The 19,219-nt window shown below is 31.7% G+C and overlaps 3 protein-coding genes across 3 annotated transcripts; 2 read left to right on the top strand and 1 right to left on the bottom strand.

Annotated features, from left to right (window-relative positions):
* Window positions 1-56: 56 nt before the first annotated feature.
* LOC116773243 (phosphatidylinositol N-acetylglucosaminyltransferase subunit H-like) lies at window positions 57-2,611 on the top strand. The gene is made up of 4 exons (XM_032665663.2): window positions 57-557; window positions 624-748; window positions 818-907; window positions 1,386-2,611. The coding sequence occupies exons 1-4, from the start codon at window positions 275-277 to the stop codon at window positions 1,503-1,505; spliced, it is 618 nt and encodes a 205-aa protein (XP_032521554.1). The 5' UTR covers window positions 57-274; the 3' UTR covers window positions 1,506-2,611.
* A 2,189-nt stretch (window positions 2,612-4,800) lies between these two features.
* On the top strand, window positions 4,801-6,904 carry LOC116773103 (uncharacterized). The gene is made up of 4 exons (XM_032665493.2): window positions 4,801-5,775; window positions 6,126-6,203; window positions 6,274-6,433; window positions 6,506-6,904. Exons 1-4 carry the CDS (start codon window positions 5,098-5,100, stop codon window positions 6,676-6,678), a joined length of 1,089 nt encoding a protein of 362 aa, XP_032521384.2. The 5' UTR covers window positions 4,801-5,097; the 3' UTR covers window positions 6,679-6,904.
* A 5,228-nt stretch (window positions 6,905-12,132) lies between these two features.
* LOC133320367 (uncharacterized) lies at window positions 12,133-16,932 on the bottom strand. The gene is made up of 6 exons (XM_061528552.1): window positions 16,564-16,932; window positions 16,288-16,365; window positions 16,050-16,200; window positions 15,317-15,453; window positions 12,378-12,537; window positions 12,133-12,305 (listed from the first exon to the last, which is right to left on the bottom strand). Exons 1-6 carry the CDS (start codon window positions 16,858-16,860, stop codon window positions 12,133-12,135), a joined length of 996 nt encoding a protein of 331 aa, XP_061384536.1. The 5' UTR covers window positions 16,861-16,932.
* Between the last annotated feature and the right edge of the window lie 2,287 nt (window positions 16,933-19,219).

Genomic DNA, 19,219 nt, shown 5'->3' on the forward strand with positions numbered 1-19,219 from the left:
TTATAATTGTGTACATATTTCGAACGTAGACTGTGTTGATAGCTGTCAAAAATTAACTGTCAATTTAAATTCCAATTCTCCAGGTAGAAATAATTCGATCGATATAGTTTATCGAAATTTTAAAATAGTGAATTAAAATATATGCTGAAATTGTAAATAAGACAAGTAGTCTCTAAACCTAAATATTGTAAAGATATTTTTGTTTTCCAAATAAATATTGTTATTATGATCATAATTCTCTCTCTTTAACTTAGAGTTTTTAGTGAAACTTAAAATGCCGAACCATAGCAAAACAATAGAACACGAGAATGTTAACGGTATAAAATTAAGTCTTAAAATTAAACGTCGTAGTAGTACACCCAACTCCCAAAAATTTATTGTGTCGTTTAAAAGTAATCGGGAAAAATCAGCATGGCACTCTAAATCCTTGTATTTGTCTGTAATATTTAATTTGTTAGCCTTGTGGTATGTTCGCATTAGTTTACATGCGATATTAGTTATAGTGATTGTTTTGTCATTTCTTATTTTCTTCTGGATAACACACAGCGTTCAGTCCGGTTAGTAGCTGAAGTTAAATAGCTAAATGAAAAATCAGAATTTTTATATAAAATTAATTTTTATAGAGACTCTTCTAGTCATTCCGACTGTTGGTATCCAGAGCTCAGTTAAGTATGTGTATGGACAGGAAGATTACTTTGTACCTTGGTCCAGTATTGATGATGTTATCATAAATGAAGTCATACAGTTGGTGAGTGATTTATAATCATAACATACAAAGCCAAGAGAGTAATAAGTAATTTTTGGTTTTATTTTTCAGAATCGAGTACTTTATTTCCTTACTTTGATAGTTAAAAGTGGAAGTTCATCAAATGATATGGATTCTACCAAATTAATACCACTTTTTAAGGTCTGTTTTGGTTTTTCATTTTTTCAACAACAATTTCAATTTTTCAACAATATTTTTCTTTATTTGAAATGTTACAATATCTTTAGTTATTAAATATATATAAAAATTTAAAAATATATATTTTTTAATTTTTTATGCTTAAATCAATTAAATATATTGCTTTATATAAATATGAAACTGAATATAATATTAAAATGTTTATTAATCATAACTTATTAGCTCTTAGCTTTCTTTTAAATTCTAAGTTCCGTCTAGATATTCTTATTTTGGCAGCCCTGGTAGGTTTGCTTCAAATTTGTTTAGGTAGAGAGAGGAGCTTGTGCGGTGGAGGTGAGCGATTAATCTGTATTAGATAGGGGCCCCTTATTTGAGTCGTAAGTACCAGACACTGCTCAAGCTTTTCTCCCTGCAACATAATGGACCAGGCACCCGCATGGTGAATCCATGGAATGCGGAGAAATTTTGTCTTTTATTTCAGTACACAAAACCAAGACTCATGATGCTGGAAACAATATATTCAGAGCTACAAGTTCTGTTGATGGCATCTCAAAACAAAGAACCTGATTTAGGATCTGGTGACAAACAGGACGTCGGTTGAACTGTTTAAATTTTCACATATTTTTAATAATAAAATGGCCTACACCTTTTATAGAAATCTAGGCAATATTAAAAGCAATCAAGTTTTCCGCTTATCATAGTGGAAATTTATTACTATATAAACATATGTCTTTATAGTTACTTCATTCATGATGTTATTAAATACATCAAACCTAATATTAATCTTATTATTTATGGACTAATAACATATAAGGCATGTTGTACATTTAGTATAAGCATTTTAAGGGTGCAATGTAGAATATGTTTTTTTATTTATTTACACTATGGCTTCATTCACGTTGCAATTTCGGAAAAATCTTTTTTCTTTAAATTATCCTTTAATAGACATGTAAATAATTGACATTTAGATGTGACATTTAATTTGGAAATTAACCATAGGATTTTTGTAAATTTTTTGTAAATTTTCATCATTTTCCGTAATTTTTTTTACTGAAAATTATATTGCAATGTTCGCGCTAAAAACGCTGTTTCTGTAAATGCGCACGCCACATAATCTGCGTGAGGTCAGAGACAAGTAATCAATAAACACAAAGTAAAGCAATGAACAATGTTGACTTGCGTCTGACGTCACGCGAGGCGTAGTCAATCACACGTTTGTGGCTGAAGAAATTTAAAAAATACTTTGAATTTGTTCTGTTAATTTTGCGATGTTTAAATATTTTCAGATAAAATAGAGATATATATGTTTTTGTATGTCATTACCTATTAGTATTTTCGTTGTATATTTTGAAGTGTCGAATAGCCTATTAAGTAAGTATAACTACCATAGTCAATATGGACTGTATTTGAAGAGTGTTTTCAAAGTTTCTTGTCTATTATGTGCTACTTTATTTCCTTTGTTGCCTACAAAGAATTTTTACAACAAAATTAATAATGAAGCAGAAGAAAAAAAAAATTTTTTAATTGTAAATATTTCATAAATCCTACATGATGCTGTCAAGCATTCCCATACATCTATACTTCGTAAAAAAAAGTACTAACACAAATAATGAAAGGCATGACAGACATCTCGAGAAATATCAAAATATACAAATTGGTAAGATTTTCGCGATTACAAAATAAAATAAAAACATATTTTTTGGATTACACTAGCGTTTTATTTTTACTGTGCCCTGACGAGTAGGCTTTGGTTAATCTTGTTGTTTGTCATCTGGGTTTTTTATGATGATTATAATATATGTCGGAGAACCATGTCCAAGTTGATTATTAGAAGCTGTGACGTCAGCGACGCTATCGTCACATAACACTATTTCCACCTGTCTGGTTATCCATTTTCACCAAAAAAGCACTCTCACTTACTCGCACCACTTTATTTTCAACTTTAACTATACATATGACTACTATACATATGAAACAACTACCCTTTATAATGGTTTTTTTTTAAATGTCGTTGCGCCGACATATATTATGCTTATACTACGTTGATGAGGATAACCCAAATCCCCGGGATAAATACCTACCATTCGTAATATACCTACCCCAGATAAAAATAGTAATACTTCTGTCTTCACGAGCATCAGTCTGTGGTTTTGCAAATTGCAGGGCGGTTATGGTGAATTCTCGTCCACTGTGTTCGCTCTTGATTTGGACCTACGTCTACATTTTATGTGTAAGTTTGTTTATTCACCCCTTTAGATACGTTCGTTTATCTTTATTTGTTGGTACATTGGCACGACGACAGCTTCAATATTGGAACATGGTTATAATGATAAATACGAAAAACAAATTTCGACAGTGTCCTTTTTTTATAAAGGAGAAAATCATCATATGACCCCTCTTGTCCTGGGTGGGGCAAGAGGGAGAGTCAGACTCTTACTGACTAAAAACCCCCCCGTACCTTCTTATGGCTGTTAGGCTTGTCTTAGAACGCATTATTTTTATCAAGTAACAGACAATAATATCTGCTGATTGTCTTCATGATTTTCTAGAATTTTAACTTAGTTTTTGGAAGACAAGAAAGCCTCATAACGTGGGAATATCGAAGGATCTACAAATAAGATCCATGCAAAGATGGACTTGTGATATTTGACCAAGATTAAATCGTCACACTGCATACCTAAGAATCGTTTTCCATTTCTCATTTATTAACCTACGTCAAGTAGGAGATATGTAAGTACCTATGGAGTGAGACGATGCCAAATTAGAATAACTGTAGGTACACATAAATGAAATTAATATTTTTCGGATTTTACTACGCGTATTTGATATGACATCTGATCATTCCGTGATCACGGTTGCTGCAAAGTAGCCGAAATGTAAGGAGTATGTAGCTTTTTGAAATAATAAAATACGCGTAGTATAATCCGAAAAATATTAAGTTTCATTTATATGAATACTCGCGAAAGTCTTAGATCTCATTAACTGTACAAATATTTTAATGCACTCAAACCCTGACTGTGCTCCCTGTTTTTTTTTTTATAATATGGCCTTCAACCGTGCAAAGACGTGCACAGTATATTCTGCCAGTGTCGTGTAGAATGGAGGATGTGTTCCCTGTTATATAAGTCCCAAATATGTGACTTTTGTCAAAAAAGTGATAAAATTAATAAATTTCCCAAAAAAAAACCCAACTAAAAAACTAATTTCATTGCAACATGACATTTTATTTTACATTAATATCGATTATATAAGGATTAAGATTATTTATTAAGTTTATTCATGACAAGGAAAAGAATTTCTTTCGATTACTAGTAACAAATTACAAAGTAAAAATAACATAACTAACCAATAAATTAACAAGCAAAGAACTCTCCAAAAACATTATGTTATTAGGTTAATGTACCTAAAATTAAATTTTTTTCGAGAGGTAAGCTGCCTTTCGTAATGATTGAAATAACTACTTATAATGTTTATTTAATTTTATTGGTGTACAGAAATACATAATTATTGAGTTTATATGGAATGTATTGAAATGTAATTTTAGATAAAACCATGTATAATAAATAGTGTTTATATGGTATCAAGCAAGTAATTAACTTAGATTGAAAAAATATGTTAAAATTATAAGACAAAATTCTATTCTATTCTAGTTTTTTTTTGAAAATGAAGAAATATAGATCCCGGAAAAGAGGATATATGTGATTTCATGCAATTTTTAATTTATATGGCACGTATTTAATACTAGGTACTAAGGTTGAACATTCTCTTTTTTTTTGAAGCAAAAAGATTATGATACTTTTTAAAAATAAGAAAAATCTGCAGTTAAAGTTAAATATACTTAAATTTATCTATTGTACATGTAAAAATATTTTTCAGTATACTTACCATAAGAAACAAATTTTACAGTTAAAGATTTGATATATTATTATTTATATAATGTCATGGGACTGATAATGGTAATAGTAATAGTGCAACTTCACTGTTAGGCGTTGAATAAAACTTAAATACAAAACGAAAATATTGTCCACGTAACACTGTAAAATGAGCCTAGTGCACCAACAATACATTATCAACATATTGCGTACATTAAGATATTTATTTAAAGTGGTAATTACTAATAATTGAAATTTCAATATCTTTAAATGTATTTTTATTAACGTGTGGCAACATTCGTGTCGTGGCAATCATTCAATATGATCGGTGTGGTCAATAATAAAAATAATCAGCAAGACTTGGATGTTCAGATCACAACGATATTAAAAATACGAATATTTTTTGGTTTCTATCATAATGTTTTTGAGAACAGTATAATTTTAAGGCTCCTATTAAAGGTCATTCTAATAGTTTTTGGTGCGGCCATTTTGTATACGGGGACACAAAGCAGATCAAAAGAATTTTCCAAATTGAATCACTTTATAAAAGCCTTAGAATACATTACATACTTTGTATTGACGTTAACAACTGAAAATAGCTACCTTCTTCGTTACTTTCGTCATGATCCCATCATTGATACTAAGCGTTCAAATCAAGCGTACCAGCAAGTTGTAAAGTTTACGCTCTCATTTCTTCTCCTCACTATAGTTTACTACGTTGCTTTGTATAGCGTTGTTACTTACGCTAAATATGTGTCAAATTCAGGATATGTCCTCGAATACATATCTTTAATTTTTTTTCGATTATCTAGTGAATTAGGAAGAATACCGGTGCTGATGGTGTTGCTGTTGTTCTATTACCGAATGAAACTGTTTAGCTCTTTTGTACAAGAAGCAGCTTTGAATACAACATCGACATTCAATTTGAAGAGGTACATAGTGATGTATTCGCGCAATTTGGATTCCCTTAAGGAAACCGATGGATGTGTAAAACCGATGGTAATTTTTATCTACGTACCGTTCACAGTGAACTCTTGTTGTTAATACTTACACCATACAACATTACATATAGTTACTGCATCTTTTGAGTCTTAGACCGCGACCACACGAACCTACAGTCGTAAGACATCATAATTAATTAAGTATATTCTTAGTATATTCAATATTTATTAGAATATCTACATTAAAAGTTACAAATTATGAGTCGATATGCAGATTAAACTTTTTGTAAAACAGAAATGTTCTTGGTCTTGGCATGTATTATTTTATTGTATGAGGACTGAGGGAAACATAAAATTACTCACTACTTTGAAAGGCTTTGAAAATATAATAATTTGTGAATATTTCAGATATTTGTCCATCTCATATCCAGTTTTGTAAACACGTTGGTCCTGTTTTATAACGTTGTGATAACATTGTACAAGAGTGTAAGTATATTTTGGACGTAAATAATACAGAACTTTAAAATAGTATAATTGGTCGTAATGTTTCTTGAAGGTATCATCACTCGACACACTGTCTTTTTTGATAGGAACTTCTATCCAAATTATATACAACTGTTTAATATTGTTCATTCCGTCAGTAATAATTGAGCTTATTACAAAAGACTTGGAGGCACTGAAAAATGATTTGGCTGACAAAATTTTGACTTGCGGAGGTGAGCGGGAATACTTATATTTATAGGAAGAAGTGTGTCTTATAAGAACTATTGTGAGTTGTGTACTTTCAGATCGGAGAAGACGTGAACAGTTGAGAATGTTACAACTGTATCTCCATGACAAACCCTTCACATATACGTTATGGAGATCCATTCAAGTCAACTCGAGACTTCCTCTCAAGTTTCTGTCTCTGGTTGCTACGTGTTTAATCTGTATGTTGCAAATATCGGTTAAGAACAAATAATTTGTGACAACTTTATAATTATTTAAATTGAATTTAGATCTGTCTCTGGTATTATTTGTTTATACAAGAAAAGGCGACATGTTATGGAGAAGAAAAACTATTCCACTAAAGCTTAACACGACTACGTTCCAGCGTCCTGTTTATATACTATTATGTGTATCTATAAAGTTACTATTAAAAACGAAGATATATGTCATTTTATAAGATGCTCGCTGGCACATGTGTACCTACCTTCATTATTTTTGGTATACCAAAAAATATAAGTCAAGAAAGCGACGAACTATAAGAAAGTATTGTTTCGTTTGTTGAGTCTACTTTCGTGTGTTTTAAGTAGGAACTTACGTGTTCCCTGCGGGGTTTTGCTACAGTAACATATTCTCCAAGCGTTAGCGTGGTTTTACAACTGTTCTTTAAAGTTTTGATGTACTTGAATTCCTTGTTCGCATATATATATAACTCGAGGTCACAATGCAACTAAATGCTTACCACAAGTAAGCATCGTCACACTATGTACTTAGAGTTTTCCGTTTCTCATTCGTTTACCTACTTTAATACTATAATTTAGCGACATTTATGAATGAAAAAGTGCAAGCCCAATTGTGCTTGACTCGCAGTTAGCAACTATTCCTAATACTAAGTACATATTTTGTACTAAATTATTTTTACACTAAACATAACTTTAGTCAAATTTCCCTTCTACGGTATGGAGGTAATGTAGTACTTAGTAACTTTTAAGTTTTAACATTATTACACCTAGACGCTGATGTCAATTGATTATTATTTGTGTGTGTGCTAAATAAAGAACAGTTTCTAATACTGAATTGAAAATTATTACATCCTTTATCGTATTATTCCTGTCGGCTGATTCGTCAGCTTTATTCAGAGATCGCAAGATGGATGAATCGGAAAGACCATCCGAGGTCTATAAACATCTAAGAGTTTCCAAGGGACATATCCTGGGCAAATCCCATGATGACGTCGTTACATCACTCCCAAAAGATATAAATTCGTCAGAGCTAGATTGACGAATCGACTAACTAAAGGGTGTCCCAAATTTAACGCAAGATTTGAATTTGCCGTCATTTGTGCAGTGAAGTGTTGGCAACCCTGAAAAAAAAGCAATTTGACAGCTAACAGTATAGGGTTATTAAAAGCGTTACACGATAGAACAACGTATCTTCATTATTAAAGAATATTTCAAAAATAGTGAAAGCTTGGCGGCTGCAGTTCGAAAATTTCATACAAAATATGGTCGGAATAGTGTTTTAACTTCGTCAACTGTGAAGAGATTAATTGAAAAATTCATGGAGACTGGATCCGTTGGAGACGCCAAACACACTGGTCATCCAAAAACAAGCCGTTCAAATGTGAATATCGAAGCAGTGCGTGAGAGTGTTGCTGACAATCCAGGAACCTCAATTCGACGTCGTGGACAAGAATTGCAAATTTCAAGAACCTCTCTACAGCGTATACTCACCAAAGATCTGTGTCTTCATGCTTACAAAATTCAATTAACACAACAATTGAAGCCTAATGACCATGCACAGAGAAGAGAGTTCGTTGAATGGATTATTGAACATCAACAAATGGACCCTGATTTTTCTAGCAAAATCATCCTAAGCGATGAAGCACATTTTCATCTTGATGGCTTTGTCAATCGCCAAAATTGTCGCATTTGGGGTTCGGAGAACCCACATGTGATTGTCGAAAAACAAATGCATCCACAACGCGTGACTGTATGGTGTGGATTTTGGGCTGGAGGCATAATTGGGCCATATTTTTTTGAAAAAGATTGCTGGTCAAGCAGTGACTGTTACTGGTGCTCGATATCGCGACATGATTACACAGTTCTATCTGCCAAAATTGGATGATATTGATGTGTCCACTATGTGGTTTCAACAAGACGGTGCCACATGTCATACAGCCCGTGAAACAATTCAATTACTGCATGAGACATTTCCAGGTCGTGTACTTTCTCGTTTCGGTGATCAAAATTGGCCTCCTAGATCGTGTGATTTAACACCATTAGACTTCTTTTTATGGGGTTATTTGAAATCACAAGTCTATGTCAACAAGCCCACAACCACCCGTGCATTAAAGGAAGAGATTCAACGCTGCATCAACGAAATTCAGCCACATTTATGCAGAATGGTCATGGAAAATTTCGACATAAGAGTGCGCATGTGCATGCAAAGCCGTGGAGGTTATTTGTCCGATGTGTTATTCCATACATAACCCTATCCTATGAACTTTATGAGTCAATAAAAATATAACTATCAAAAGACTAAAAACGGCGTTTTCTATTTAATTCAAATCTTGCGTTAATTTTGGGACACCCTTTACTAGACTAGAGTCAAGACATCAATTCCAAAAACATTTTAGGATAGAAGGACAAAGTAACAGAGTTGGCTTAGGATCAAGTAAAAAGGCCAGAGATACCAATATATTAAATTCCCTTATACGGCAAGACGGGAATACTAAATATAAAATCCATGCGACGAGTTTCAAGATGCAGAATGAATGGTTAGGCTAGGTTAGGTACATATAAGATTTTTGCATCCCATTGGCACTAAAATGGCTTACTTTATTTAATTCATGATTGGTCGACATCACTGCTAAAATTTTATCTCAATGCGTTCCAGATGACTCTCCCAGAGCAGAGTAATTCAGTATGTTGGGGTAAAGGTACCGAAAAACTTGCTATATCTGCGAGGAAGCAATTGGAACTTCTAAGCTTTTGTTGGTCGAATGTAGAGTAGGTACTCCTGGATAGCGATTAACAGTCGCGTCGTCACAGAAGGTTTTCTATAAATTATACTTGAAGCGGTTAGTCTTTCGGTAGCCAGAACACAAAAAGAAATAACCACAAACAAGCGATCAATAGGTTTTGCGAGAGAAGGCACTAGGGCTATAAATCAAACGCCAAGCCTTACCTATAGCCCTTACCTTTAGCCTTAAAGCGACTCCGGATTCAACTATAATGATGGATACGTATGAGAAACAATATCCAGGAAACATATGATATAAAATTATCTGTTTATTAGTTTTAAAATCAGTTTAATAGTTAAGAGACGAAACTTCTCAGTATTCTATTGATTCACCGTGCGGATGCTGGGTCCATTACGTTGCAGGGAGAGAAGCTTTAACAGTGCCTGTGATTTGCGACCCAGGTATAGGTTTAAGGGGCCCTACCTAACACACGTTAATCGCTCACCTCCACCGTCCGAGCTCCTCTCTCTACCTAACCAAATTTGAAACCAACCTACTAGGGCTGCCTTTGAATACATGCAAGAATTATTTGTTCTTAGTTCTGGACAGTTCCAAGTCTTTTAGTAGGTTGTAGAGAGTTTTTACTGTTTCACCTCTTATTTCCATCTAAACGGCGTACAAATTTACGACGAACCTATTCTTAGTGAGTTCATTAGTTAGCACTTAATACTTGTTGACCTTGATGGCATGGTATTCGGGGACGTTTTTTCCCAACGACCCGTAAGCTCTAGGAAGAACATAATATATTAATAAATCATATTTTGATAATATCAAATTCTTATTTATATACTTTTAATTGAAATTTATATCACATATTTGTTACAAACGGTGAAGCAATATTAGAATTTCGTATTATAATACCAGTTCACTTAAAATTTTTTGAAGTGATAACTCCTTATGGGAGGGTTAAGCGCTATGTAATGTGACGCGTAACGGCACCACTTGGTCTGGTTTCCCTTTCTCTCACGTATACAGCATAAGTATGCGGCAAAAGTGTTCCAACACATTTTCACAAACAGATTATCAATTTATAGTATATAAAATTTAAGGTATAACATAAACTTTTTATAAGTTACACAATTTTTATGTTAAATACTTGGATGGACAACGCGATGGACCCGGCACCAGCACATTGAATCCATTGAATGCTAAAGGATTTCGTCTCTTATTTCTTTCGAGGGTCCCGGGACGTAAATTTTTTTTTTCCACATCTCTGTGTCCGTCACACACACATCATAAAGTAACAAAGTTCTGTATATTATACTCGTATGCTTTCAAACATTACCTTGCTCAGTAGGATGATATATTTAACAATTTTCATGTAATAATTTAAACATTTAATATCAATGTAATCGAAGACTAAGGTGTTTATAAAATATTCTGTGTATACTAAGCTCTTAATTTTTGTGTATGGACATTAATAGTTAACTTTGTCACAGTTGAAAGATAAGATTTTAATAAAAATATTAATTTAACAGTGAAATTATGATTGCTTTTATATTTTACTCGCAATGTTAAATAAGATTGATTTATTTTATAGAATTTATTGAAAATCGCTCTTGTGTTAATGTTTTAGAACAATATCAGAATAAATCAGCTTCTTGCTTTTTTAACCAACATCAAAATATGATAGGATTTTTCATGAAATATATACATACTTTACAAAAATACTCAAACTTTTTCAAGATAAATAACTGACTCAACTAGCTTTTCAATATTAAACCTTTATTCTAATTTGAAATCTCAAAACAATGTTTGTTTGTCCGATACTCTTCTAGAATATCTTAATAATAGGAAATTACATCACATTTAATTCTTATAAATGATAGTGTAAGATGTAGCAATACAATAAAGGATGTAATAATTTACAATTCAGTATTAGAAACTGTTCTTTATTTAGCACACACACAAATAATAATGAATTGACATCAGCGTCTAGGTGTAATAATGTTAAAACTTAAAAGTTACTAAGTACTACATTACCTCCATACCGTAGAAGGGAAATTTGACTAAAGTTATGTTTAGTGTAAAAATAATTTAGTACAAAATATGTACTTAGAATTAGGAATCGTTGCTTACTGCGAGTCAAGCACAATTATGCTTGCACTTTTTCATTCATAAATGTCGCTAAATCATAGTATTAAAGTAGGTAAACGAATGAGAAACGGAAAACTCTAAGTACATAGTGTGACAATGCTTACTTGTGGTAAGCATTTAGTTGCATTGTGACCTCGAGTTATATATATATGCAAACAAGGAATTCAAGTTCATCAAAACTTTAAAGAACAGTTGTAAAACCACGCTAACGCTTGGAGAATATGTTACTGTAGGAAAACCCCGCAGGGAACACGTAAGTTCCTACTTAAAACACACGAAAGTAGACTCAATAAACGAAACAATACTTTCTTATAGTTCGCCGCTTTCTTGACTTATATTTTTTGGTATGCATAATGAAGGTAGGTTCACATGTGCCAGCGAGCATCTTATAAAATGACATATGTCTTCGTTTTTAATAGTAACTTTATAGATACACATAATAGTATATAAACAGGACGCTGGAACGTTTTAGTGTTAAGCTTTAGTGGAATAGTTTTTCTTCTCCATAATATGTCGCCTTTTCTTGTATAAACAAATAATACCAGAGACATCTAAATTCAATTTAAATAATTATAAAGTTGTCACAAATTATTTGTTCTTAACCGATATTTGCAACATACAAATTAAACACGTAGCAACCAGAGACAGAAACTTGAGAGGAAGTCTCGAGTTGACTTGAATGGATCTCCATAACGTATATGTGAAGGGTTTGTCATGGAGATACAGTTGTAACATTCTCAACTGTTCACGTCTTCTCCGATCTGAAAGTACATAACTCACAATAGTTCTTTTAAGACACACTTCTTCCTATAAATATAAGTATTCCCGCTCACCTCCGCATGTCAAAATTCTGTCAGCCAAATCATTTTTCAGTGCCTCCAAGTCTTTTGTAATAAGCTCAATTATTACTGAAGGAATGAACAATATTAAACAGTTGTATATAACTTGAATAGTACTTCCTATTAAAACAAACAGTGTGCCGAGTGATGACACCTTCAAGAAACGTTACGATCAATTATATTATTATAAAGCAATGTGTTATCTACGTCCAAAATATACTTACACTCCTGTACCAAGTTGTCGTAATGTTATAAAGCACTACCAACGAGTTTACAAAACTTGATACAAGATTGACAAATATCTGAAATATTAAGTTGGTAGTATATTTTTAAAGCTTTTCCTAGATGCAAGAGCTTGTGTATCAATCAATATTTTTACTCCGTTGACTCCTCGTTCGGAAATTAAATATAAAATAAATTTATAAAATTACCATCGGTTTTACACATCCATCGGTTTCCTTAAGGGAATCCAAATTGCGCGAATACATCACTATATACCTCTTCAAATTGAATGTCGATGTTGTATTCAAAGCTGCTTCTTGTACAAAAGAGCTAAACAGTTTCATTCGATAATAGAACAACAGCAACACCATCAACACCGGTACTCTTCCTAATTCAGTAGATAATCGAAAAAAACCTAAATAAATGTGTACGAGCACATAACCTGAATTGTACACATATTTAGCGTAAGTGACAACGCTATACAAAGCAACGTAGTAAACTATAGTGAGGAGAAGAAATGAGAGCGTAAACTTTACAACTTGCTGGTACGCTTGATTTGAACATTTAGTATCAATGATGGGATCATGACGAAAGTAACGAAGAAGGTAGCTATTTTCAGTTGTCAACGTTAATACAAAGTATGTAATGTATTCTAAGGCTTTTATAAACTGATTAAGCGTTGCGTATGCTATGAATCTGCTTTGTGTCCCCGTATATAAAATGGCCGCACCATAAACTAACAGAGTGACCTTTAATAGGAGCCTTAAAATTATACTGTTCTCAAAAACATTATGATAGAAACCAAAAAATATTCGTATTTTTAATATCGTTGTGATCTGGACGTCCAAGTCTTGCTGATTATTTTTATTATTGACCACACCGATCATATTGAATGATTGCCACGACACGAATGTTGCCACACGTGAATAAAAATACATTTAAAGATATTGAAATTTGAATTATTAGTTATTACCAATATATATGTACATTTACATTTTTATGTAAGCAATATGTTGATTATATATTGTTGGTATACTGTGCTAATTTCTTGGTGTTACTTGCTTAAATTCTTTTTTTTGTCTTTGTGTCATTTCATGCGTAATAAGTTTTACTAAGTATTACTTAGATTTTGTAATTCATGTATAGCCTTCTATCCCGATATTAGTTTTGTATTTTAATTGAATAAATAGAAAAATGTCATTTTTTAAAACTAATTACGTTGTTATATTTTACTTTGTAAATTGCTTTGATGTCAATCAACCAATCAAATTATCATTCATTCTTCTCCGCGATCTATGTTCCTGGGTATTGAATGTCTTATTTCCTTTATAAATCCAGAATGACCTAGTTTAGACACATAATTACGTATAATATCTTGTCTTGATCTCGGCTTATAAGTTGCTTGATTTCCCATAAACGCAATTTGTTATATATCTTCTATGTTGCAATATATTATATGTTCACTTATTGATTGTGTATTTCTGTGATACAATAAACTAAATCGACTGTTATCGAGACTTCATTTTCTACATATAACAGCTTATCTCTTTAAAAAGATCTCATTCAACATTGTGTTATTGTAATAACATAATGTGTTTTGAACCGAACTATTGTTGTTATGTTTATTTTAGTATTCTTTGCTGCTGATAATCGACTGAAATATAAATTTATAACTTAATACAATTGAAATTAAAATAGAATATAATATGTCATTAAAATAATGTTGTTTATTGTACACCCTTAAATTAATAAGTATTAAAATTATAGTGAATCAAAATTAACAATGTTGGTGGCTATATCGTTAGTGAGCGATCTCTTCCGGATAACCAACGAGGAAGTTTTAAATATGCAAATATACAAAATTTTGTTTCTAAAATAGGTTTTTTCTAAGTTCATATTGAGCTAATTATTAATTTTATGTAGTATTACATTATAGACAATATTATTACATTTTGAATGCATTTAAACGTATTCCAAAATTATTTGGAACTTCAAAAGATTAGTTGAAATTGTGATGCTGTCATGGTTGATAGGAGGTTCTGGAAGAAAATCCTTTAAGTCAATATTTAAAATATAATTTCTTTTTTTTTTAAGTAATATTTAATGTAGTAATATTTAAAAAAAGGAGTTCGTCGAAGGGAATAAAAAGGTTTATTTTATTATTATATGTTTTTTTTATTTTTTTAGACTAGTTATTATAAACGAAGTTATAAATGTTTGACATAATTTGGACACAATATTCATTAATTTTTTCCATATTTAAAAAGTGGGAAAGAAAATATTTTGACAAACTATGTATAATGTTAAAAACAAATTATTAAAATAAATAAAACGTTGATATTGGCAAAATATATGATTCCAGTGCGAACGAAGCCATAGCATAAAAAAATTATGTATAAAAAACAAAGGCATATAAAAAGAAACACGTAACAACCTGTATAATCAATACAATTTTATTTTGTGTAAATATTTCATTTGTAATATAAGCGAGAGCCTTCCCCGGTGTCGTTTTTCGAATATGTATTAATTTGCTTCCTATCGATTTTTATACATATATGGATATAGAAAAACGATAAGACAGAAAATAGTGCATTAATTTTTTATTATAGTACACAAAAAATGCATAGTGTCACAATATAGGGACTGCGAAGCGAATAAACTGTTTCTAAACCACACTCAGCTCATATTCATGTTAGTTGTAAGAAGCAAACTAGACATGTTGCTGTCAGTGAAAGGAATTTCAAAGGAAGCCTTAAATTAATATCAATAATACGCCACAGTGTATAAGTGAATGGTTTGTCATTGAGGTAGCGTTGTAACATTTTCATTTCCATTAGTCGCCGTTCATCTGAAAACATAAATAGTTATAAAAGCCTTTCATACATCCGAACAACAGCTTTCTTCATTCTGAGCCTATAATGAACAACGATCGGCTTTCCAATCAGAATTAATGTTAGTAACGATTACAAACAAGAAATTGTTTTACGATTTGAAGCTCTGCAGTGCATTGTAATATAGACGAGGGTCTTTACTGTATCTAGTCTTCGGTTTACTATAAGCCAGAGCAATAGACCAATGGTAGCATTAGTAGCATTGCTATGGGCATTTTCAGTAATGGGCCCAACGTAGGTAAAACATCTTTTATCTGAACATTTATTCATTAATACACATTATATTGAACATACTCGTTGCCACAATAAAAGTATATATGTATTCTTTTTATTTAAATAATCTAACTTAGATTTCTTCAAAAACAGATCAGAGGCTAAAAAACTCTAGCTTACTTAGTCCTCGATTACGAGGGCGACAAACGTTTAATGTAACTGTACTCTCATGCTTGATACCACAGAGATCTTATATTTACTAGTCGTATGTTTAAAAATGTAATTTATGAAACATTAAAAGTATGACTTTTTAAAAATGGAACGTGTACGGTGTACTCACTGGTGCATGTTATAATTTTATCTGCCAAATCGTTTCTGAGCTCTCCTATATCTTTTAATATCAATTCAATTATGAAGGACGGAAAAAATATTGTTATATGGTTATATATAACGTGTGCAAGCAATAACATTTTCAATTTATCTAAAGACCTCTGAAACATTAATAAGAAATCAAATTAATATAATATAATACATGTATTTATAAATTAAATGGTAGAAAACGAGTTGTTAGTACTTACATTGCTTTTGAATACTATCACGAGTCGATAGAGCCACTCCGATATATATATAAAATTTACTGTGAGATTCAAAAACATCTAAAATGTACAAAATATTTTAATATGTATACATTTATATGTTCAAATAATATTTTCAGTTTTTGTTTTTAGCGAGTTTGAATAGAGTTTACTTAGTAATTTTCAGATTATAATGGTAGCCTGTGTGCGTTTTGATATATTGTAATTATTTTGTAGATATAAATATTGCTGAAATAATTTAATAAGATTAAAAATTACCATTGGTTTTATGTAGCCGTCCGTTTTTTTGAGCTCGTCTAAACTACGATCGTACATGTTAATATATTTTTTTACACAAACTATAGATGTTGCATTTAAAACATTTCTTCGTATAGTTGAACAAAGCAATTTAATTCTATAGTACAATAGCAATAGTATCATTAAAACCGGTAATTTTCCTAACTCATTAGCGAACACCAAAACACATAACAACACTGTGTCCCGAAAAGACTGGGAGCATTCGATTATTTTAATGCTAGCGACGAATGAAACATGGAATACATAAAATAAAATCATTATAAAAAAGTATGAGAGTATTATTTTAAATATAACAATATATATCTTCTTCCAATAATCGGTATCACCAATGACAACGGTTTGATAATATCGTACAAGATACTTATTTTCAGTCAAGATTGTTAGCGTAAAATACGTCACGTATTCTATTCCTCTGAAGACGTGACTAATTTTCTTATATTTAAAAACTTTACAACTCAATCCTGTGTAAAGAATTACACAACCAATGATAACGAGGAATGTTTTCAATAAATACTTTAAAATAGACATATTTGATCCGAAAACATTGTGATAGAAACCAAAACACATTCGCAATTTTAATAACCAATTAAAGTGGTTATTAATAACCTGTCCCTTGTCCATTATGATGGATCCTTGTGGGGACGAACAAAGCATGAAGTGGTTCTGTATAAAATAATGTTCATGCCACCATATCTATTACAATAGATTAAATGGATGTTTAATGTTAAGTAATTACACATTAAAAACCTTACTTAATAATTAATGGTTACTTAAAAATATAGTCCGGTACCAAAGGACACAAAAATAGCCATTAGATAGCAAATAATTCTTGGGACCTAAATTTTACTAGAGATCTTGGGTGTATCAGTCAAAATAATGTCGAAAGTCCCCATCGATTTTATGCTTATTGAACTTTTTTTCAAAGGTCAAAGGTCAAAACTTTATGATTTTGGATTTCTACTCGAATAGGGAAAGTTTTGTGAAAGTATAAAGCCACACGTATACTTGAAAGCCGTTCGCATAAAATAAATAAAGATGTCTGGTGGTGTAACTTACTATAGAGAATACACTCTAAGAAAAAAATATAGGAAGCCACAGACACTTGTATCCATAAATTTGATAAATTTTTCAATGTACAAAATTTGGCTATCAATTGAAACTATAGACTGCGGCTGGAAATTAACTGAGATATTGGGCATTATGACCCTTTATTCCAATGTGCTTTAGAAAAAATTCTAAACGCTAGCATTCGCAATTATAAAGAAGGGTGGGCGTGCTAAACATGTTTGCTGACTAATGTAAGCTAAACTTGTTACGTTATCAGATTATATTAATGGCTAGAGTCAATTTTGTTTGGATGTCCAATTGAATCGAACAGGAAAATTCATATTTGCAATATAAATTTAATTAAAGGACATAAACATTCATCTTCAGTCGAGAAATTTATTGACATCTAGCAAACGTGAAGTCCTTACTCAAGTAATCGTAAGAAAAATGCTTATATTGTTTTAGAAAAGGTTTGGTACTCTAACATTGCTTGAGGGGTCGGCATTTATCAAATTCACACAAGATCGACCGCAGAGGAACTGGCTCCAAGAGGGGTCATATTGATTTTCCCCCTTTTTTTTTAAAAAAAAAAGAGGAACTGGCTTTCAAATGAAAAAAACCGCATCGATATTTGTCGATCTATTTGAGAGCTACGATGCTTTGGGCACGGACAGATGAACAGATACACAAACAAACGGACACTCTCTTTTCTGTACGGGATTAAAAAACAGTTACGTGCTTTTGTTTACATCATACTTTTAATAATACTTGCAATTGTCCAGGAATATCATAAAGCCTGAAATCTATGTGACCTCTGACCTTGCCGAACTTATTTAACATATGTGAATTTGAAAATAACTTTATACAGTTTATTGGTAATGTCCAATAAGTATCAAATTTCACCTATGTCGACTTTTTTTATATTTGAAATGTCCTTTTCTACATCACTAATATTAAACTAATCTTTATAATATGAAAAGCAATTCGTCCAAAGCCTGTCATCGTGTAAACCATAAAACATAATTAATTACCAACAAGTTCACAGAATTACTCCAAAATAGAATCAGTAAATAAAAAATAGATTATAATCTTGGCCTTTCTATATATTCAAATAATTACTGCAGGAAGCTCTTTATAACTTTGTAGTCTACAAAGCCAAGATATACATACATATAGTAACAATTTCACACTTATTTTTATCACAATCGAGTTAGGTTTTCAGCCGATTTCGTTCGAATATAAAATACAGGGTGTATTTCTTATTCACAATTATATTATGAGCCCTTGGCTGAAGTACCTTAGGGCCGCGTATAATTCATTTACCTACTCTTCGCAATTTTATTAACTCCATAAGTCGAAACGTCCTTCTACTGTTTGGCCGTTGTAAATTTTGTCTCTTGTATCTCCGACATCAATAACGACTTAGCTGACTAACTTGTGACTATGTAGCGACTTGCCCCATTAGCAAACGTTATTTAGAGGCGGTGTGGGACAAGACACTTTTGATTTATCGTACGGTTGAAATGAATGATTGAAATCTCATATTTCTCTCAAAGCACAGCTTCTTACA

Source organism: Danaus plexippus (assembly GCF_018135715.1).
Source record: "Danaus plexippus chromosome 18 unlocalized genomic scaffold, MEX_DaPlex mxdp_20, whole genome shotgun sequence".
Classification (NCBI taxonomy): Eukaryota; Metazoa; Arthropoda; class Insecta; order Lepidoptera; family Nymphalidae; genus Danaus; species Danaus plexippus.